A 24,001-nucleotide genomic window follows, 5' to 3' on the forward strand; every position below is an offset into this window, starting at 1 on the left:
AGAAAACAAAATAAACAAACAAATAAATAAATAAATTCCTTAAGTTGAGCATAAAAAAAAATCATAACTTTGGAAACACTGCCTCTTTTAGAACTTGGCCATCACCGGGGTTTTCCCGGAAGTAGTTCCTTGGGCTCGCTTTGGGTTTATTGTCGGAGCTTCCGGCCGTTCGCCTTTCCTTCTGGTTTGGCCCGGATGCCGTTCCGTAGCTCGCGCAGCCGCAGTGAATTCTGGGCAGAGCGTAGCGGTGTCCGCTGGGCCGGCGCCCCGGCATCCGGGGCTTTCCTCCCTCTCCCTCCCGCGTCCTCTTCTCCGCGGGCTCCGGATCGGGCTCTGGCTCCCAGCGACCCGCCGAGATGTCCGGGGTGCGGGCGGTGCGCATCAGCATCGAGTCGGCCTGCGAGAAGCAGGTGCAGGAGGTGGGCCTGGATGGCACCGAAACCTACCTGCAGCCGCTGTCCATGTCGCAGAACCTGGCTCGGCTCGCCCAGCGCATTGACTTCAGCCAGGGCTCGGGCTCGGAGGAGGAGGAGGCGGCCGGCGCCGACCGGGACTCCCAGGACTGGGCGGGCGCCGGCGGCAGCGGCAGCGGCAGCGCCGAGCAGGACGACGAGGAAGGTGAGGCTCGGGCGGCCGCGGGAGGGGTCGCGGCCGGCCGGTCAGTGTTTATTATCGGATCGAGAGAGAAAGACGAGGGGCAGCTCCCGTCCGAGGGGGGCAGCCGTTCCGTCCTCCAGGGGCAGCCCCCGTCCTCCAGGGGCAGCTCCCGTCCTCCAGGGGCAGCCCCCGTCCTCCAGGGGCAGCCCCCGTCCTCCAGGGGCAGCTCCCGTCCTCCAGGGGCAGCCCCCGTCCGAGGGGGGCAGCTCCCGTCCTCCAGGGGCAGTTCCCGTCCGAGGGGGGCAGTTCCCGTCCGAGGGGGGCAGTTCCCGTCCGAGGGGGGCAGTTCTCGTCCTCCAGGGGCAGCCCCCGTCCTCCAGGGGCAGCTCCCGTCCTCCAGGGGCAGCCCCCGTCCTCCAGGGGCAGCCCCCGTCCTCCAGGGGCAGTTCCCGTCCTCCAGGGGCAGCCCCCGTCCGAGGGGGGCAGCTCCCGTCCTCCAGGGGCAGTTCCCGTCCGAGGGGGGCAGTTCCCGTCCGAGGGGGGCAGTTCTCGTCCTCCAGGGGCAGCCCCCGTCCTCCAGGGGCAGCTCCCCTCCTCCAGGGGCAGCTCCCCTCCTCCAGGGGCAGCTCCCCTCCTCCAGGGGCAGCTCCCCTCCAGGGGCAGCCCCCGTCCGAGGGGGGCAGTTCCCGTCCTCCAGGGGCAGCTCCCCTCCTCCAGGGGCAGCTCCCCTCCAGGGGCAGCCCCCGTCCGAGGGGGGCAGTTCCCGTCCTCCAGGGGCAGCTCCCCTCCTCCAGGGGCAGCTCCCCTCCAGGGGCAGCCCCCGTCCGAGGGGGGCAGTTCCCGTCCTCCAGGGGCAGCTCCCCTCCAGGGGCAGCTCCCCTCCTCCAGGGGCAGCCACCGTCAGCTCCCCTCCAGGGGCAGCCCCCGTCCGAGGGGGGCAGTTCCCGTAGCTCCCCTCCAGGGGCAGCTCCCCTCCTCCAGGGGCAGCTCCCCTCCAGGGGCAGCCACCGTCCGAGGGGGGCAGTTCCCGTCCTCCAGGGGCAGCTCCCCTCCAGGGGCAGCTCCCGTCCTCCAGGGGCAGCTCCCGTCCTCCAGGGGCAGCTCCCCTCCAGGGGCAGCCCCCGGAGGGGGGCAGTTCCCGTCCTCCAGGGGCAGCTCCCCTCCAGGGGCAGCCCCCGTCCTCGGGCCGCGGGCGCAGCCGGGGCCGGGGCTTCCCGGCCGGTCTCGGCGGCGTCACTGTCTCTGGGAGCCTCAGTGGACCGCAGGGAGAGGAGGAGCTGGTCCAGAGAGCAACATCGCTCACACGTACCACGGTTGTTCGTAGCAAAGAAAAGAACGAGACCGTCTGTTGGAAAAAGAGACTGAATGTAATGAAATATTATTCTGCCTTTAAAAAAGCCAAGGGGGAGATCAGAGAGAAAGACATATTGGATGGATTGGTGCGGGGTGAACGCAATTTATACACAAACAACATAAAGATAAACAACCCTGAAAGACGTGAGAAGTCTGATTAATGTCGTGACCAACTAAGGATTCCAGAGGATCAATGAATGATGCAGGGTGCCACCCATGGCAGAAAAAGGATGGATTCAGAATGCCCAAGATATGTTTTTAAGTAAAGGCATATTAGTTGGGAGGACTTTATTTTTCTTGTTTCATTTTTTCGGGGGAGGGAGTAGAAAAGGGTAGCAAAAAGAAAAAAAGAAAAGAACATCATGAAAGCATGAAAAAAACAGAAAAGAACAGTAGGTAGGTCCTAAAGAAACACAGAAAAGTAGGTGATGGTGGTGGTGACAAGGATGATGATAATGGAGGTAATTTTCCTGATAACATAAATTCTTTGTAGAATAAGAATAAATCCGTGGCCCCTAGGAGTTAGGAAAGCCTGACTTCAAGTATTACTTTGACTCAGTGTCCCAAGCAATTCTCTGAAATCATATGTTGTAGCACAGGTGCTGATCTGCATTGGTAGAAGGAATTTATTCACTGATAGTTTTCTACACTAGAGGACTCATAGATATAGTATAAAAAAATCTGTTCCCTCTTTAGATTCCAAATTTCTTAAGATCTTGGACTTTTCTCCATCTATCCTCAGCACCAAGTATGGGTTCTTAGAACACAAAGTAGGTATTTAATAAATGTTAATGTATTAACTATCAAAAAATAAGAAAAATTAAGGAAAAACAATTTTCAGTTTAGTGTTATTGGTTCTAGTGTTAAATCATATTTACTTAAGAGTTTTCTAATTGATGTCTGATTCTGAAATTTATAGTCTGGATGACAATTTTAAGCCAGGTCAAAAAAAAAGCTCTTTTCTCCACATACTTAGCTTAAAGTACAATAATGATTTATTCTCTTTTCCATTAGACTCATTCAGCTTTATGTAAACTGGTGGGATTGAGCTCAAATTCTTTTAGAGTGAATTTTACAGAAATTTACAAGAGTAAGTGACTTAGAATTCTTTTGATTTTGTATGATTCAGTTCAGTTGAAATGTATTTGTTGATTGTCTACTTTTTGGTATAATTGAATTTCACCTGTGGAAACTTGATATATCTTTCTTATGTCACAATGTCCTAATGAATAGTAATAGACTTTTACAGAATAGGTGACAGGGACAGAGTGAAGGAAAGATAATGGATTGAAATGAAGTATTTGGTATCCAGAGGAAAAAAATCTTAATTCTTTGTATATGTTTATATGTGGCTTCTGTCTTCTAGTCACTGTAACTGAAAGTATTTCTTTTCTTTTAGGGTTGGTAAAATTTCAGCCTTCTCTTTGGCCATGGGACTCTGTACGGAACAATTTAAGAAGCTCCCTGACTGAGATGTGTGTTCTCTATGATGTTCTCAGTATTATTAGGGATAAAAAATTCATGACTCTTGATCCCGTTTCACAGGATTCGCTTCCTCCCAAACAGGTACAGTATATTTACAAGAAAATAACACAATCAAACTTAAATAATTTATGATTTTTATTTTTCAGAATTTAGTTAATGTCATAAAATTGTTGTATGCTCTATAAAGTGATATATTCTTAGAAACTTTGATCTTAGACTAATTAATTATGATTTAAATAACAAATTATATCCTGATATGGTTTTACTTTTATATTTTTATATGGAAAATAGTTTAGTAAAGTTACATAAAGCTTGGTTACTCAAATGAAATGTTCTTTTTTGCATTCTTTTTTTTTAGCAACCTGCTAATTTTTTCTTGTTCTACTTACCTTTTATTTCATTTATTTTCAAATGTGTCCTTGCCTAGATATATACTATCCCTTCTCAGCTATAAAATGATCAGATTGAGTAAAATAATCCACGATCTTCCAACTTTAAAAATTTATGAGGGGCAGCTAGGCGACGCAGTGGATAGAGCACTGGTCCTGGAGTCAGGAGTATGAGTTCAAATCTGGCCTCAGACACTTAATAAGTGTGTAGCTGTGTGACTTTGGGCAAGTCACTTAATCCCATTTGCCTTAAATAAATAAAAAAATTAAAAAAAAAACCAAACTTTTGAGTCTGTCATGTTCTATGTACAAAAGTATGACAAAAATTGATCGTTTTAATCTCTCTTCTTTAAATTGCTTTAAGGAATCATAATTATTTACTTTCAGAGCTTCCTGCTTGCATGCTCTTTCTTCTGAATTATCTTCTGTACTTCAGAGGATACTTTTTAAAATGTTTCAATGGTCTTCTTTTTTCTTGACTTTTTTTTTAATTCATCACTATCACCTATGCCACACCCCCTCAATTCTTCCCACTTGCAGTTAAAACAAGAAGAAAAGCCCTTGTAAAAACAAAACAAACCAACAGTGACCACATCCAGAAATGTATGTCTCTTCCAAACTTGAATTCATCGCTTCTCTGACAAAAAGTGGATAATGTGTTTCATTATAGGTCCTCTATAAAGGTTTTTTCTTTAAAATGTTATCTTTTTATAAATAGCTCTCCTGGTTCTGCTCATTTTGTATTGCTCCTAGGCAATTATTAAATGTCTGAGGCCGGATTTGAACTCATACTCCTGACTCCAGGACCAGTGCTCTATCCACTGTACCACCTAGCTACCCCCTTATCATTATATTTAACTTTTCAGGTAAATTATTCCTGATTTTAAACCTGTATTTTTGCCTTTTGAAATATATTTTCCAAAATCTCCTCCTACTTGTATTGAAAGCTGTTAGGTCTCATGTGAACTTGATTGTGCTTTCTGGATGCTCACAGTATTTTTTCTTAAAAGCTCTTGATTTTGGCTGTGACAATCCTGAATCTTTTCTTTTTGAGATTTCCTTTGGAAGGTGATAGGTGAATTCTTCCTATCTTTATTTTGTCTTTAGTTCTATCAGATTTAGACAATTTTTATTTATTATTTCTTTAACTTTAGTGTCCAGATTTTTCTTTTTTAAATTATACTTTCAAAGGAGACCTATGATTCTTAAAATTTAATCTCTCTTTTTTTAGATCAGTTTAAAAAAGATCGGATAACATGCATTTTCTTTTTCAATTTTTTGATTTTGTTCTAATATTTCTTGTTGTCTCATGGAATTATTTATTTCTGTTTGCTTGCTTATAGTGTCCAGAAAGTTCATTACTTGGGTAAGGTTGACCACTCTGTGTTTTAAGTTATTTTCCTTCTTATTCTTTAATTTTTTTAATCTTTTGCTTCATTTCTTCTTAATATTCACAAGTCACTTCTGGAAAACCCATATTTGTTCTAGATTCTCTGTTTGAAGTTAATGGAATTCCTATCTCTGTAGAATGTTTTTTGAATATTTTTGGCATCGTTATAATTCTTTATACTGATCTGTGTCTTCTTTGGTTGCCTAGGTTGTGCTCAGACAAGCTTTACCCACCTATGCTTTTGGGTGGGGTGGTTATCTCAACTTGATCTTTTTTTTTTACATTTTTTTAAGAGTTTTATTTATTTAAGGCAATGGAGTTAAGTGACTTGCCTAAGGTCACACAGCTAGGTAATTATTAAGCATCTGAGGCCGGATTTGAGCTCAGGTTCTCCTGACTCCAGGGCCAGTGCTCTATCCACTGTGCCACCTAGCTGCACCCCCCCCCCCCACCTTGGTCTTGATATGGGTCACTTGGTCCCCATACTAAGCTCCACCTCCTGCATCTTTGAGTTTCAGATCTTGGATCTTTAGGGCCCTCTGAGACAGTGCAGGATAATGATTGTGTTGTTGAAGTCCTCAGACCAGGGGTGTTTGATCATTAGGTCTTGAGCATTGCTTTTTCCTTGAGGCTTAGAAGGTTTGAGGAATGCCTTTTTTGTGAGCATTCTCTCTTACTGCCTTTGGATGCAAAATCTTACAAGTTACAAGTATTTCTGGCTATTGTTTGGTTATGTTAAGAGGCTTCTGTCATGTTTGCTTATGTTGCATTGGACTCTATTACCACTTTTCCTGTTGCCCTTGAATTTTGGACTGATTTTTTATACAGTTCTGGATTGGATGAAGTTGCATTCAGTATTTCTTGATCATGATTAGGTTCAGTGCTGATTTTAAGTTTTTCCTGGATTAAACCTGTTGGAGCTTCCCTCTATTTAAGCAAAATGAAAGTTTTTAATTGTAAGTCCTTGGAATTTCATTTCTTTTTTGACTATCCCAGAAGATATTTTCATTGCCACAGAAGAGCCATTATGAATGTGCCAGTTAGTAGAATGAAGGAGAAAATATTAAGTGTTTACTGTGTGCTAAAATGCTACTAAACCCTAGGGATACAAGTACAGTGAGCTTATGCTCCAGTTGAACAGTGTAATGGAGTAGGGGCCAGGGAAGAATGATTTTTTATTTGAGAAGTTGCCAGAATGTAGAGGAATTAATTGACACATTTTTTTCCCAGAAGCAATGAAACTTGTAAACTGTGGATTTACTTTCCCAACTCCTACTTGCACTGTCAGGTCCCCAGAGCTAAGCTAGATTCCCAAAGTCTAGGAGTATACTTATAGAATTGGAGGGGAATATTTTTCTAATGTTTAGCTCATGGAGTTCCCAATAGTATGTTTCTCTCTATTATTACCATTTGTTACTGATTATTCAGGAAGACTCAATTACTTTTTTAAACATATTTCCATAGTAATTATGTTGTGAAAGAAGAATCAAATCAAAAAGGGAAAAAACCATGAGAAGGAAAAGCCATAATGCATAAAACAAATTAAAAAATTGAAAATAATAAGCCTCAGTCTTTATTCAGACTGTATAGTTCCTTCTCTGTATTTTCCATTAGAATTAATTTGTCCATTAGAATTAATTATCTTTGATTATTGTACTGCTGAGAGCAAGTCCATCATAGTTGATCTTCACACAATGTTGCTGTTAGTGTGTGTCCAATGTTCTTCCAGTTCTGCTCACTTCACTTAGCATCAGTTTATATAAGTCCACACTTTCTGAAGTCCCTTCCCTCATGATTCTTTCTTTTTTAAAAATTTTATTTTTCAATTACATGCAAAGGTAATTTTCAACAGTCATCTATTTGAATGTGAGTTCCACATTTTTCTCCCACCCTCCCTTTTCTCCCCCCCTCCCTATGGCAGGGAGCAATCTGATAAAAGTTCTACATGAACACTCAATGTTTAACATATTTCCATATTAGGTTATAAAAAGAGGAATTAGAACTAAGGTATGAAAAAGGAAGAAAAAACCATCCCATTCACGTTTTACAGTTAATGATTACTAACTCTTTCTCTTATGACATTTTCCCCCATTTATATTTTTCTCTTTCCTTTCCTCTTATCCCTCCTCATCAATGTTTTGCTTTTGAATGCTGCCTCTTGATCAGCCCCTTCTTATCAACCCTTTTCCCTTGCCTTCTCTCTTTTCCCCATTTACTTTTCTTTTTCACTTTAATTTTTTTCCTTTTAGAAAGATTTTATTTATTTTGAGTTTTAGTTTTCCCCCTAATCTTGCTTCCTTACCCCCACCCCCACCCCCACATAAGGCAGTCTGTTAGTCTTTACATTGTTTCCATGGTATACATTGAGCTAAGTTGAATGTGATGAGAGAGAAATCATATCCTTAAGGAAGAAAAATAAAGTATAAGAGATAGCAAAATTGCATAATAAGATAATGATTTTTTTTTTCCCCACTAAATTAAAGGTAATAGTCTTTGGTCTTTGTTTAAACTCTATAGTTCTTTCTCTGGTAACAGATGGTATTCTCCATCGCAGGTAGCCCAAAATTGTCCCTGATTGTTGCACTGATGGAATGAACAAGTCCATTAAGGTTGATCACCACCCCCCATGTTGCTATTAGGGTGTACAATGTTTTTCTGGTTCTGCTCATCTCACTCAGCATCAGTTCATGCAAACCTTCCAGGCTTCCCTGAATTCCCATCCCTCCTGGTTTCTAATAGAACAATAGTGTTCCATGACATACATATACCACAGTTTGTTAAGCCGTTCCCCAATTGAAGGACATTTAATTTCCAATTCTTTGCCACTACAAACAGGATTCTATGAATATTTTTGTCCAAGTGATGTTTTTACCCTTTTTCATCATCTCTTCAGGGTATAGACCCAGTGGTGGTATTGCTGGATCAAAGGGTATGCACATTTTTGTTTCCCTTTGACCGTAGTTCCAAATTGCTCTCCAAAAAGATTGGATGAGTTCACAGCTCCACCAACAATTATTAGTGTCCCAGATATCCCACATCCCTTCCAACATTGATCATTGTCCTTTCTGGCCATATTGGCCAGTCTGAGAGGTGTGAGGAGGTGGTACCTCAGAGAAGCTTTAATTTGCATTTCTCTAATAATTAATGATTTAGAGCATTTTTTCATATGGCTATGAATTGCTTTGATTTCCTCATCTGTAAATTGCCTTTGCATATCTTTTGACCATTTGTCAATTGGGGAACGGCTTTTTTTAAAAGAAAAATATGACTCAGTTCTCTGTATATTTTAGAAATGAGTCCTTTGACAGAAATACTACTTGTAAAAATTGTTTCCCAATTTACTACATTTCTTTTGATCTTGGTTACAGTGGTTTGGCTGTGCAAAAGCTTTTTAATTTAATGTAATCAAAATCGTCTAGTTTGTTTTTAGTGATATTCTCCATTTCTTCCTTGGTCATAAACTGCTTCCCTTTTCATAGATTTAACAGGTAAACTAGTCCTTGATCTTCTAGTTTTCTTATAATATTGTTTTTAATGTCTAAATCCTTTATCCATTTTGATCTTATCTTGGTATAGGGTGTGTTAACTTTAATTTTAACTTTGTCTTTACTTTTACTTTCTCCCTCCTTTTTATTAGTTCCTTCCTCCCCTTTCTTTGCCCTTCCCATATTTCCATTTAGGATAGGATAAATTTTTAAACCAAATTGGAAATGTATGTTATTTCCTTTTTGGACCAAATCTGTTGAAAGTAAGATTTAATCAGTGTTCGCACTTTCCCTTCTTTTTCTCTACTTTAATAGGTCTTTGGTACTCTTCATATGGGATTATTTATCCTTTAATGTCTTGCCTTCTCCTAGTATAATCTTTTTTTTATGTCTTGATTGTTTTAAACCTTTCTTGTACCCACAATCTATCAAGATACACTCCTTTTAGGGGCAGCTAAGTGGCATAGTGGATAAAGCACTGGCCTTGGAGTCAGGAGTACCTGTGTTCAAATCTGGTCTCAGACACTTAATAATTACCTAGCTGTGTGGCCTTGGGCAAGCCACTTAACCCCATTTGCCTTGGAAAAAACCTTAAAAAAAAAAGATACACTCCTTTTACCTGTCCTGTAGAAGTATAATTTTCAAGGGTGGGTTGATTGAATGATTGATTTATAAGCAACATTACTTCATAGCCTCTTCATACTCAAAATCTCTGTCTAAGTGCACTATCCCATTAGAAATACAATTCTCAAGAGCCACAAACCATCATCAGATTATGTTCAATTTATATGTCTTTCCAAGTGCCCTCTATAGAAATACATTCCTCATATAAAGTTTATCACTAAAGAGCTAAAAGTTTGATCACATCACAGTCAATTTATACCCACATCCTTTGTCCAAATATATTCCTTTAAATTGTTCTAAGAAAAATACAGTTATCAAGAATTAACTAAAATTTATCCTGCCTCCTTTCCATTTACCTTTTGACATGTCTCTTGAGTCTTGTATTTGAAAATCAAATTTTCTGTTCAGTTCTGGTATTTTTATCAGCAAAGTTTGAAAGTCCTCTATTTTATTGGAAGGCCATCTTTTTCCCTGAAAGAAAATGCTGAATTTTGCATGTTAGTTGATTCTTGGTTGTAATCCAATCTCCTTTACCCTTTGGCAAATCATATTCCAGGTCCTCTGATCTTTTAGTGTTAAAGCTGATAAGTCCTTTGTAATCCTAACTGTGAATCCCTGGTAATTAAATAGTTTCTTTTTGGTTGCTTGTAGGATTTTCTCCTTTAGCTGAGAATTCTGAAATTTGGCTACAATATTCTTTAGTTTTTTATTATGGAATTTCTTTCTGGGGGTGATCAATGTATTCTTTCAAGGACTATTTTATCTTTTTGTTCTAGGATATTAGGGCAGTTTTCCATGATAATTTCCTGCATAATTTTTCTGGTTGTGGCATTCAGGTAGACCAATAATTCATAAATTACCTCTTCTGCATCTGATTGCCAGGTCTGTCGTTTTTTTCCCTAAGAGGTTCTTTACATTTTCTTCTGTTTTTTTTTTCAGCCTTTGGTTTTGTTTAATGGAATCTTGATGTCTCACAGAGTCATTCATTTCCATTTGTCCCATTCTAATTTTTAAATTTTTATTTTCTTCAGTTAGTATTCTTGTTTCCTTTTCTGATTGGTTAATTTTATTTTCCAGTTGTTCAGTTATACTTTTAAAATTGTTTTCTTCAGTTAATTTTTCATAATTCTTCTGCATGACTTATTTCACTTCTTCATTTTTCTTCCTCTCTTTTTAGTTTTTAAAAATCCTTTTTTGAGTTCTTCCAAGAGATCTTTTTGAAACTGAGACCAATTCATCAACCCCTAGGGGCTTCAAATGTAGATATTTTGTCACTGCTTTCCTCTTCTGAGAGGTATCAATGGTTAGCATTTTTTTGTTTTTTTTGCTCATTTTGTTAGTTGAACTCTATTCCTGTATGTATATATTGTACAGTTCCAAGCTTTTTTGACTGGAGGGATGGGGTTCTGGTCCCTGGCTTTTTCCTTTGAAGTTTCTAGTATTCCCAGTTTGTTCCCTGTGCTAAGATAGCCCAATGCCACGCCAGCTTCCCAGGGCTTTAAACCTTGTTTTTCAGCTGGGGTTGGGATCCTTACTGCTGGTAGAGCTGCTCCAGGATGTTAGCTGCTGCACTATAGCTAAAGGCTTCTCACTGACTTTGCAGCTTTCCTGCCTCACTGGGCTATACTTTCCTTTTAACCATGTGACAGTCCTTTTTTCTGAAGTTCTGAAATATCTCACTGAACAGTTGTTAAATTTTTTTTTTGTTGGGTTCTGTTGCTTTAAGATCTGTTTAAAGCCTTCATTCAAAGTTGTTTCAGGAAAAACTCCAGGAGCTTCCTAATTTTTCATCTTGGCTCTGCCCCAGAAGTCATTTTCCTCAGTTATTGTTTAGAAAGTGGCATTTAGTAAACTGGTATGCTAAGAACTGCAAATACAGAGTATCTTCTTCCACACTCCCACCTCGTCCCCAAAGCTTGTGACACATTTTCCCCACTGGTATCTTCAGAATCCAGGAGAAAGGAAGCTCAAGATCATTGAATAATCATAGCATTGGGATGCCATAATGGCTCCTGATTACTAGAAGATGTTTTCTTTCCTTTGTGGGATACTCATGAAGTTATACATGTTGTACCTTTTCTCCTTTTTACCTGTTATTCCCTGTAGAAGTTGAGTCTGCCTTTCCTCACTGCCTCTAGCCGCTAGGTTAGATTTTAGGATGCTAATGAGCAAAGAAGTCCAGATCCCCCAGATCTTGCAACATTCTTAAGGTTCTTCACCAAACAAGGAGGGAAGTACAGAGGAGACTGAGACCAAGATTTAAAGTGAATTGTTGCTTCTTCCCCTTCTTCTGTCTTTGGGCCCACAAGCACTTCTCTCTCACTTGTTAGTTAGAAGATTTTTTTCCTTAAGCTTACAGATTCAGCAATCTTCTTCTCTAAATTTTAGCTAGCTTGTTTTTATTCAAGCTTCACAGTCTGTGATGAAGTCCTGCAATCAATCAATCAAAACAACCTGGCAATTCAGCACCACATCATTGTATGACTATCCAATGACTTTTTTGTACAGTCTATAAAGTATTTGATTGAGTCATACCTAGTCAGGGTATCAAGATATATAATATACTATTTTATCATTTGAATTAAATAGGGAAGGATAATTGACTTCACATATTCAGTGCTCCTTATAGTTTTGATTTGATTACAATTCTCAAAGCCAAGACATGAACTTGGGATTTGAGATATAGGATAGACCAATTAGGAGGCTATTCCAAAAGTAATGAGAATCTGAACTAATCTTAGTCATGGTAGAAGAGAAATGAGGTTGGATACAAAAGATCAACAAGATTATAACACAACATTGACATAATAAACTTTGGTTTCTATTCCATATGATTGCTTTAATTTCACTATACTTTAAAATTTTTTATGTTGGTATCCTTTTAAAGAAAACATTTAAATTAATGAAATAAGTGACATTTGCTGCTAAAAACCACTCCCCCCCTTTGTCTCCAAGTAATTTATAGTGATCATTTTTGTTTTGTTCTTCATTTGATAGAATCCTCAGACTTTACAGTTGATTTCAAAAAAGAAATCACTGGCTGGTGCAGCACAGATCCTTCTAAAAGGGGCGGATAGGTTGACGAAATCAGTTACTGAAAACCAGGAAAATAAGCGACAGAGAGACTTCAACTCTGAACTTCTTCGACTAAGACAACACTGGAAACTCAGAAAAGTAGGAGATAAAATTCTTGGTGATCTGAGCTACAGAAGTGCAGGTATATTGTGCTACTAGACTTTTTAATATAGAGGAGAAATTAATATAATTTTTGCTTAACTCACCACAAAGGTAATGCATATTATATTGGAATTGATATTATAATATACTTTTAGATGAGGGCATTTATAATTGGCATTGTCCTGAAGTGAAAGGAACAAATAATTAATTGGAGGATTTTCCTGACTTCTATGAGTTAATTGGAAATATTGGACTGATATTTAATCAGAATCCTTGTAGCCTAAGCATTGATTCCTAGTGTTTAGAGTATATTCTTTAAATTTCAGTGATGCTTAATGTTCCCTGTTTAACAGAAAGTTAAAGGGTGTGACATCTTTACTATTACACTCTGATCTTTAACTTCTAGTTTATGGAGAAATTAGGAAGTACGACTGTGATATTGACCCTTCATAGGATTAAACTTGCAACCTTGGAGGTTTACTGTGTTTGGGTTATCAAAAGATTTTCTATGTTATCTCATATTTTACTCTGTCAAATCTGAAAAGAAATGATCAAAGAGTCACAGAGCTTTATGCAACTGTTAACTCTGAAAATACCTAAGAGCTCACATAGATTATCACAGCCTCAAGTTAACTCTAAGAAATGAAATAAAATAAAAACAAAATAAAACCAAAATGCTAATGTGGTCATAAGCAAAAAGCTTTCTTTATTCCTTTGAAGAAGGGAAACTAGACACATGTACTGGGGCCTCCTCTAGGAGGTACCTGCTTTAGTGATGACAGACATCATAGTGAGCTGTAGTCCTGAGGGATAACAGCAGTCAGCGGGAGAAGTTTGATTCATAGTAGGGCTTCATGACCAGACCACAGATCCTGCAGGTCCTTTTCTGAGTTCAGTGTCCATCTTGGGATTATTGTGAAAAAATTCTGGAATTTTGTTGTGGCAGAGTTCATCTGGAGGATGAGCACAAAAGATTGTTGTAATGCCAAGCTCAGGTCATTGCCAACTTGTTCTTAGCTATGGAAAACAGGGTGAATTCTAATCATGAAAAAAAGATGGGAGGTTTTGGCATGAGGATCCTGATAACTCCATATCTGTAGTTGCATGATTTGGAAGCATGGTGGCATAGAGTGAAGAGGACATTCTACAACTACACTGGCAACATGAAATTTGGTCAGATTTTATTGGTGAAGAGAGTAGTAAATTGAACTCTTCCTTTTTTTGACTTTTTTCATCTTAGCCATAGTGTTTGGCTAAGATGTCAAGTTAGATAGTCTGTTCCTAAGCAATAGTTTGTGTATGAATCTTTCTGAGATAGTTTTGACAAATTAATGGGTGAAAATATGAGTTATTCTAAGTGTAGCACTCCCAGTCCTCCTTACTCTGGGCCCCAGTTAGCTATTCCAGGTTCTTGCTGTTTTGTGGGTCAGAATAACTTCCAAATTGATGGAGCCTCAAGGTTATTTTGTTCTATTTTTTACCAGTCAACCAGATGATTTGCTTAACTTAAAAAAAAATTTTAAAACGTTTTAAATAATAATATAAATAAAATAACTTCAGAACATTTCCCTTCCATAAATTTTGAACTTCCTTTTCTACAAATAAAAGTACTGTATAGGAATAGTAGACTTTAGAAGTTATATATGTAGGGAATACACAGATGGGGAACACTTTAAGATATCATGAGTGGGAGCACAGGGAATTAATAATACAAGTGCATAGAGGGACAGCTCACAATTCTTACAATGCAGAATTGCTTGCCTCTAATACAAATGTACAGTTCTCTGCTTGATCTAGCCTGCCACATTATTGTTGTTGTTCAATCATTTCAGTCATATCCCACTCTCCGTGACTACATTTGAGTTTTCCTTCTCCAGCTCCTTTTACAGATGAAGAAACTGAGGCTAATAAGTTTTTAACAAAATAGGTACTGCTTTCCATAGCTAGTCACCAACTCTGGCTATTTTTCAAAGTTACTTAATACCCTGAAACTACATTCATTTGGAATTACAACTCTTTAACTGAACTCTTTAACTCTAACTCGAAAATGTGTTGTCTTGAAGTTAAGAAGAAAAGAGTTAAGGTTATCAAACTAACAGTTATTCAGTTCCCATCACCATATTCTAGTTTCATACTTAAACTCCCATATAATATGTGTAAAGATGCAGGCCCTCCAAAGAGAGGAGTGGAGTTATATAATACTTTATTTGCAATCCTAGGTTAAAACACTTTTTTCTTTTTTCTTTTTTTTTTTGCTAGGCAATGGGGTTAAATGGCTTGCCCAAGGCCACACAGCTAGATAATTATTAAGTGTCTGAGACCGAATTTGAACTCAGGTCCTCCTGACTCCAGGGCCAGTGCTTTATCCATTACGCCACCTAGCCACCCTTGGTTAAAACACTTTTACACTGGAGCAGCTAGGTGGCATAGTGCATAGACCACTGGCACTGGAGTCAGGAGGACCTGAGTTCAAATTTGACCTAAGACACTTAATTACCAAACTGTGTGACCTTAGGCATGTCACTTAACCCCATTGTCTTGCAAAAAAAAAACCACTTACTTTTTGGATACCATTTTTCAACTTTTTTTATTTCATCTCCAGGTTCTTTAGACTGAGAATGTGATTTCTAACTAGAATTAATTGTGGTGTATTGAAAAGACTTATCAGCCAGCTGTCAGAACAGAGGGCTAATCCTAGCTTGGCTGTTTTCTTTTTACCTCTTTGAAACTTTTTTTCTTCATAAGTTAAAAATATTGGGAATAATTCTACCTATCTTTCCTACCTTGCCAAATTTTATTTGGCTATCAAATTAGAGAATGGATATGACAGTGCTTTGTAAAATCTAAAGTACTGGGTACAGGTATTTTTGTTATTAACTAAATTTTAATGCAGCAAAACAGTTCAATCTCCCATCTCCATGCTTTTGCTTGTGCAGTTCAATCTAATGGAATTGTACTGTATACTTAAGGCTGTTTTTTAAAAAAAAAATCACCTAATGTATTAGCATCTCAGAATGAATTTTGATTTATCTGAGTGTCCTAAGTATAGGTGCATTACAGTATACTTCAGTGTTTGCTGATTGAATCCCCTTCTAATTTGTGCTTAATATTTATTCCTTTTTAGGATCTCTTTTTCCTCATCATGGCACATTTGAAGTGATAAAGAACACAGATATTGATTTGGATAAGAAGATACCAGAGGATTACTGTCCCCTTGATGTCCAAATTCCAAGTGATTTAGAGGGATCTGCATACATAAAGGTCTGTCAAAGTAATTTTTCCATGTATTTCTGTTTCTTCCCTCAATTTGTTAAGATAACAGTTCTCTGCATAGAATAGATACTTTGTGAATGTTTGTGAATTAACACCTCAGTACTTCAATAGATTCAGGATGTCCTTGATGCAGATTTTCCTTCTTTCAGTTTAGATTGCAGCTCATTCACATTTTATCCTATGCAATTTTGATCTGTTCTTTCTCAAAACTCTACATTGGTATTGTGCCCAGCATGTTAGAGATGGTGCTATATTCTGAACACCAATATATAAAATTTTCCTCTCACCTTTTCCTTGTTCAGGTATCTATTCAAAAACAGTCATCAGACATAGGGGACCTTGGCACAGTTAATCTTTTCAGACGACCTATGCCAAAGTCAAAATCAGGTAAGGCTGTTCTCCAGGTTTTCAGTTCAAATCTTTATATAATAGTTAATCTTTGGAACTTTTTTGTGTGTGTTAAAAATAAGTGTCTTATTTAAAAACAAATGGAAATATGTTTTTGTTGCCTTTTAGGTGATAATACTGATTACATAATTCAGTATAATAATAATAATAATATTTGTCCAGATGTGATAGACTAGAATTTTAATTTATTTCCCTTATTTTCTGTATGTTGATGTTTTAACAAATTGAAAATTTCATATTTATGAAAGTATGTTCCAATACCTATAATCTAATAATCTATATTTAACTATTTGAACTTTACATTGAATTTTGTTTTTGAATTCCTTGCTCCTTTTTTCTCAGCCTATGCCTTGCCATCCCTTGTTACCATCTATCTTCTCTACTACTACTGAAAAATCTTGAATAATGCTAAAGGAAGTAAAAAAAAATTTTTTTATTTGAGTTCACACAAATTGTTGTTATCAAATCTCAGCTGGACTGTCATTGCTTCAAGTCAGTCCTTCTAGTTGTCTACAGTGTCAGATTGTTGTAATCATATCTCAACTGGACTGTCAATGTCTCAAGTCAGTCCTTCCAGTTGTCTACAATGGCAGTTCCAAGCTTTCTCTCTTCTCCTTAAACCCTCCACACTAATCATTCTCATCCTTCTCTCAGTAGAGTACTTCATACTTAGAAAATCATAGCTATTCATCATATTCTTTCACTCCTCTTACTCTTCATTTCAAAACCCCTTTCTAGTATCATCAGCAGCAGCAGCAGCAGCAACACCACCCATTTTGTTTTCCTTTATTCTAATCTCTAATATAGAGATAGTTTTCTCATCAAATCTAAGCTCTCTACTTATACCTTTGATAGTTCTTTTTAAAAGATTGCGCCATGGTCATCCCCTGTCTCCCTAATAATCTTCATTCTCTCCCTATTTACTGACTCCTTCCCTGCTGCTACAAGCATGCTTGATAAATCCTTGTTGATTGATTTTTGAAACAATTTTTACTCACCTATCTCCTCAGGATGTCGGACTTTATCTTTCTTTTAGTTGCCAGGCTCCTATAGAAAGCTGGGTATACTCATTTAAAAAAAAACAAACTTCTTTTGATCTTTCTTCAACTTTTTGCTTCTAACCTTCTCAGCTGAAATTGCTTTGTTTAGTTAACATTGACTTCTTAATTGTCAAATCCAATAGTCTTTTCTCATTCTCCATTCCTGATTCCCCCTGTAGCATTTGACACTATTTACTTCCCTCTCACAATAATTGAATCTACCCCAAGACTTTGACCATAGCTCCCCTTTCTTTTTCCTATGCACTTTCCCTTAGTGCTCTCATCAGCTCCTATGGGATTCAGTGGCCAGGTCTAGATATCCAGTCCTAGTCTTTCAACTGCGTTCTAGATACATAGCCATAGCAGTAGTAGCATCAGAGACAAACTTCAATTTCAATGGGTATCTCAAACTCTTTGTCCAAGACAAGAGCTCATTTTCTTTCATTCTTTTTCCAGATCCAGCCTCTCTTCTAGATTTCTCTATTTCTGATGAGAGCACCTCTTTTTCTTCCTGTCTTCCAGTTTTTCTGCCTTGTCTTCTCTTCTTCACTTTATTTCTTGATGATTAGTGATGGCTGTAGATGCAGTGGATGACCTTGGCATCTTTTATGTCTGACCAAGTTCTTGGGTGCTCCACAGTGCCTGCTTCTGAATGTTCTCATCCAGTTATTCCAACAGGGAAATCTTCACAACTTGGCGTAGACACCCACTAATTTACCAATGGATTTGAGGTACATCAGGTACCTTCAGTCTGGTTTAGTTGTCTACCAAAATGGTTTTACCAGACTGTGATTACTGTGTATATTATAGATTCTTGGAACCACAGGTGAGAGCTGAGTGACAGTGGACACAAAGGGTATTAAACATCTTGGCAATCCTTATCCCAGAGATACTAGTCCTCTCTGAACACCTCATATATACTGTGAGAAAATGAGGGAGTTGTTGAGAGGAATGGAGTCAAGAGACAATAACAGTTACCCATTAAAGAAGGTCTCATGACCTCATTGGCAACCTGTTCTTCTGTTTCTCTAAACATTAAAAAACTTTAATGATGCACCCTTGCAAAAAAAAAATTGGCATATTCTGTGTCATTTTAAGATGAAGGCAGAATGTGAGAGATACACGATGATTTGTGGCATAGAGTGTGGACTGATCCTAGACTCTCCAGGCTTAATATTTGCATTCAATAAAAGTGGCACTCCCAAGGCATGACTACTATCTGAAAACTCCTTGTCATTAGATTAGTGCCTTTCTCTATGTGTGAATAGTTTGTTATTTACTTGGAGGGAAAACTGAATCAGCACATGTTAATAACAGTAGAGCAGAAGAGGAGTGGGCAGCTTTCAGAGATTTGGTGACAGCATTGCATTTACTCATCTGAGCCAGAAAACTCACAAACATCAAGATTGTGTTTATGAAAATGATGGAGAAATTTAGAAGCTACTAAATGAAAAATGAGAATTCTGCAGGTTTTACTAGCAGGAGAGTTCAACCATCTTTAAAAAGGCATTGTTTAACTCCATTAAAAGTAAAATGCAAGAAAAGCTTAGAGAGAGTTGCAGGATTCTGGGCTCAGTTAGAAGATAGATGAAATTCAGTTTTATGCTGATAGTAATAAGCAGTGTTTTTATGAAGTCCTGAAGATTACTTGAATGCCATTGATCATTGGTACATCTCAACTACTCAGTGCTAATGAAGCCTGCTGATGGGTGATAAGGACATGATCTTGGAGAGATTTGGTTGACCATTTCCATAGTGTTTTTATCAGACCATCATCAACCAGTGCTGAATTCATTGATCATATATGTGAAGTTGAAATCAGTCCCTCTCTAGCTGAACTTCCAACTGAAGAAGAGGTTTTGAATGACATTAAGCTTCTCAAATGTGTGGCAAATCACTTGTTGCTGGTTCTTATTCCATCAGAGATCTGCACAACAGGGGGTCCACTGATGGAATTCTTCCAGATTTTATTGCAAGATTATCCCCAGGATATCAAGGTTGCCTTCATTTTCCTGTATATAAAGAAAAAAAGAAATAGGTTTTCCTGTGACAATAATGAGAATCTTGCCTGCAAGATTCTTGCCAGAGTTTTCCTTAATCAGCAGATCCCTTAGACAAAAAGTCACTGTAGCTTTAGAAAGGGCTGAGGAACAAACCATGGTGTTTGCTGCCCTATAGCTCCAGGAAAAGTGCCAGGAGTAGAACAGAGGTCTGGACACAATATTTATTGATCCAACCAAGGCCTTTGATACTGTCAATCTTGAGGGTTTGTGGAAGAACATGGAGAAATTTGGTTGCCTAGAAAAGTTAGTCTGTATTGTATACTAATTTCATGATGGCATGCTTGTACACATTCTGGATAATGGATAATGCTCTCATGTTTTCCCAGTCACCAATGAAGTGAAAAGAGCTGTGTATGTTCCCATGTTATTTTCATCAGTGTTGTCAGATACCTTTGATGGCATCAAGGTCAACTACTGCACTGATAGTAAATTATTTAACTTGAAAAGACCAACACAGTAATATCATTTTGGTCTTATTCAAGGAAAAAGGCAAAACAACTTTTTCTCATCCCACATTATAAGTTCACTGCTGAGTTTTGTTGATTCTATATACTGCATCTCTTAGATCTCCTCTCCTCTCCACTGACATGGCCACTCCCTTAATTCATACCTTCTTCACCCTAGAGTAGCTTCCTAATTGCTCTCTCTGCTTCCAATGTCTTTCTACTGTTATCCATTTTCCATATAGCTTCCATAGTGATGTTACACAGCATACGTTGAATTGCACCATTTTCCTGCTCAAAAAGCTCCATTGGCTTCCTGTTGTCTCTAGGGTAAAATGTAAGCTCCTCTGTATGGTGTTTAAAAGTTTGCTTAAGTTAGTCCAGTATACTGTACTTGGCTTATTTTATGTTATGGTACTTATCATTATGAACTCTGAATTACAGCTAAACTGGCCTACTTGCTGTTTCTTAATAGTGATTCCATCTCTTGATTCCACACTCCAAGCATAGACTGTCTCTTGTGAGGAGCTTCCTCCTCACTTCTGCCCCTTAGAATTCCTAACTTTCTTGAGGGTAAGGACTTTTTGTCTTTGTTCAATACTTAGTACACTGCCTGGCACAAGTCAATTAAGTGCTTAATAAAAACTTATTGATTTATTGGTATAGAATTCTCTCTTCCAGCCAAGTATCTAGTTTGAGAAAGTCTAGCATTTACTATCAAGGGTTTCCAGAAAATTCTAAACAGTTACCTCAGACTATAAAGTTTATATTATAATTGAAACTAAAAAATAGAATTCTTGTCTAACAGAATGGGAAAATAAATCAAATGTGGCGATTTGGTAAATCATGACGGAGAAAAATGTTACAAATTGCAAAGATTTGAAACAAGCCCTTGGGAAAGTAAGGGTTAATTTTATCTGTACATGTATCCCAAAATATTAATAGCTGATAACTTGCAGCAGCATATATTAGTATTGACATTTAGAAATTAATCTTGATCAACATCTTAGAGACCTAATTATTCTGCTGTTATAGCCAGATTAAATTCTTTACCTTCAAATTCAGCTTTCTCCTGTGCTTCATCTATAAAATCTCCTTCTACCTGCTCTGTTAATTGAGAAGGTTCATATGAGTATTACCAGTGTCATTTTTCTATGCAGGAATACATGCAGTTCATCATCATTAAGTCCCTCATATTTTCCCCTTCTCCTCCAATCTCTATGCTTCACTTGAGTCCTGTATTTGAAGATCAAACCTTCTGTTCAGCTCTGACCATTCAACAGGAACATTTGAAATTCCCCTGGTTCATTGAAAGTCCACATTTTCTCTGGAAGAAGACATTCAGTTTTGCTGGGTAGTTGATTCTTGGTTGCATTCTAAGCTCTTTTGCCTTCCAGTATATTATATTCCAAGCCCTACAAGCTTTTAATGTAGTTGCTTTTAAGTCCTGTGAGATCCTGATTGCAGCTCCACGGTATTTGAATTGTGTCCTTCTGGCTGCTTGTAATATTTTCCTTTTGACTTGGGAGTTCTGGAACTTGGCTATAATATTCCTGGGGTTTGGTTTTTTGGGATCTCTTTCTCGGGGGGATCGGTGGATTCTCTCCATTTCTATTTTGCCCTCTGCTTCTAGGATATCAGAGCAATTTTCCTGTAGGAATTCTTTGAAAGTGATGTCAAGGCTCTTTTCCTGATCAAGACTTTCAGGTACTCTGATAATTTTTAAATTATCTTTTCTAAATCTGTTTTCCATATCACTTGTTTTGTCAATGAGACGTTTCACATTTTCTTCTAATTTTTCATTCTTTTGGTTTTGAAATATTGAGTCCTGATTTCTCGTAAATTCATCAATCTTCCTTAGTTCTATTCTTTGTCTGAAGGATTTGTTTTCCTCAGAGAGCTTTCTTATCTCTTTTTCCATCTGGCCAATTCTGCTTTTTAAAGCATTCTTCTCCTCAATAACTTTTTGAACTGTTTTATCCATTTGACCTAAGCTGGTTTTTAGCATGCTATTTTCTTTAGCATTTTTTGGATTTCCCTGACTAAACTGCTGACTTCATTTTCATGTTTTTCCTGCATCTCTCTCCTTTCTTTTCCCAGTTTTTCTTCCAACTCCCTCATTTGATTTTCAAAGTCTTTTTTGAGCTCTGTCATGGCCTGAGCCCAATTTCTGTTTTTCTTGGAGTCTTTAGATGCAGGAGCTTGTGCTTCCTCATCTTCAGACTGAATATTTTGATCCTTCTTGGGCTCATATGCAAAATATTTCTCAATGGTGTTCCTCTTTTTTTCTCTGCTTGCTCATTTTCCCAGCCTAAGCCTGTTTTTGGGGTGCTTTCTGAGCTTTTGGGACACCCCCACAAGGGTCTCAATGTGTGAGGCTCTGTCCTCCCTCTTGGTCTGTGAATGACCATAAGTGCCCCACTCTGCCACAGGGCTGAGGTAGGGGGAGACCCTGCTGTTTTGTGGGAGGGCCTAGACTCTGATCAGGATCTGAATGTGGTCAGAACCCCAGAGTCCTGTTCCAGGGGCAGAGGACAGAGCTTGGCAGTCCCTCTTTACTCCCTTCCCTAGGTTCAATGGGCTCATGCCCTGGGGGCTCCTGCTTATGGGCTCCGCCTGCTTCTGTTTCCTGGATCTGGACTGCCTTGGCTCTGCTCGCTGTATGCCCTGAGGACTGGGCTTCACGTGCTCACTCTGGCAGAGGTCCTTGGCTGTTTCCCCAAATTGTGCCTGGTGATTCCCGGGACATAGGTCAGGAAACTCCCCCACTGCTGTGAGCCACAGGCTCCCAGCGCCCTGGGGCTGCCCTCTGGGAGGCTGAAGTTCTTTTGCTCTGGCGAGCCACCCCTCTGGCGGGCCGCCCCTCCGACCCCAGGGAGCAGAGCCTTTCTGCTCTTTTCCAGGTTACCTTGAGTAGGAGAACTGTCTCACTGGGTCCCTCTGTGGGTTCTGTCTCTCGAAAATTTAGTTAGAGTCCTTAGTTTATAAATTTTATGAGAGAGCGCCTAAGAGAGGATCTTTTCTTGTTGCCGTCTTAGCTCCAGCCTCCCAGATAAATAATTTACTTAGAAATTTAAGACTGTAAAATTTTGCTTTTTTTTAGTTGAAAGAAATTTTCAGTAATAAAGGAGATATTTTAAATTATTTAACATTTTTATAAAGTGACACAAATTAATGCAACTGTGTTTAGGTAGAAAATATATTTATATACATATAGTTCCTATTTTTCAGGTTCTCCACACTGGCAGACCAAACTTGAAGCTGCACAAAATGTTCTCCTCTGTAAAGAAATCTTTGCACAATTGTCCAGGGAAGCTGTTCAGATTAAATCTCAGATTCCTCATATTGTTGTGAAGAACCAGATTATCTCTCAACCTTTTCCAAGTAAGTTCCCAGCCAGTCTTTTTTATATTTATCTTTAGGTCTTACGTGACTGGAAGCACAATAGGTGCCTTTATAGAGAATAGTAGTTTTTGAGATGGGAGTTTAAGGGCAGAAGTGTGTGTCTGTGTGTCTGTGTGTCTGTGTGTCTGTGTGTATGTAATGAAACTAACTCCCTTATTCAGATTTAACTTGCACTGGAGATCATTTGCTCCTTATCTGCTGCAATGTACATGAAAATTCAGTGAACCTTATAATATGGTCAAAAATTGACATTTCCTGGGTAAGTAAATATTCAGCTTAAGAGATAGTAAACATGGAATATTAATTTTCAAAATTAAAATATTGTACATTCAACCCTGAAGCATATAATTTTCTTAGATTCAGAAATTATATTAGTATCATCATTATCATCACCGCAGTAATAACTAGCACTTAAATAGATAGTATTTTAGTGATGAAAAAGTTTTTGTATGGTAATAAATTTATCCAATTTTAAATAATTTTAGGTCTCATTTATGGAAATTTTAGCTGTGTCTACATGGCACAGTGTAGAGAGAGGACTGGATTTGGATTCAGGAAGATGAGTTCAAATTATGCCTCTGACACTGTTGTTTGAACCCAGGAAATTAAGAAAGCTTCTCAACCTCAGTTTTCTCATCTGTAAAATGTGGATTATAATAGCATCTACTTCTTCACAAGCATAATGTGAAGGTCAAATGAGTTAAAACATGTATATTTTAAAGCTTAAATGTCATGTTAGAAATATAAATATACCTAGGAGTCTATTTGCCAAGGCAGACTCGGAAACTTTTTGAAAGCAATTATATAAAACTTCTCACACAAATGAAATCAGATTTAAATAACTGGGCAAAGATTAACTGCTCATGGGT

General features: G+C 38.6%; 1 protein-coding gene across 1 annotated transcript in view; it reads left to right on the plus strand.

Annotated features, from left to right (window-relative positions):
• Nucleotides 1-234: 234 nt before the first annotated feature.
• MED17 (mediator complex subunit 17) overlaps nucleotides 235-24,001 on the plus strand; it is a 42,658-nt gene continuing 18,891 nt past the window's right edge. The window contains exons 1-6 of the mRNA XM_074216471.1: nucleotides 235-618; nucleotides 3,350-3,516; nucleotides 12,321-12,540; nucleotides 15,625-15,761; nucleotides 16,076-16,160; nucleotides 22,959-23,111. Coding sequence (XP_074072572.1) covers nucleotides 357-618; nucleotides 3,350-3,516; nucleotides 12,321-12,540; nucleotides 15,625-15,761; nucleotides 16,076-16,160; nucleotides 22,959-23,111 — 1,024 coding nt within the window. The 5' untranslated portion in view covers nucleotides 235-356. The remainder of the gene's footprint in view (nucleotides 619-3,349; nucleotides 3,517-12,320; nucleotides 12,541-15,624; nucleotides 15,762-16,075; nucleotides 16,161-22,958; nucleotides 23,112-24,001) is intronic.

This window comes from Macrotis lagotis, chromosome 1, assembly GCF_037893015.1.
Source record: "Macrotis lagotis isolate mMagLag1 chromosome 1, bilby.v1.9.chrom.fasta, whole genome shotgun sequence".
Lineage (NCBI taxonomy): Eukaryota > Metazoa > Chordata > Mammalia > Peramelemorphia > Peramelidae > Macrotis > Macrotis lagotis.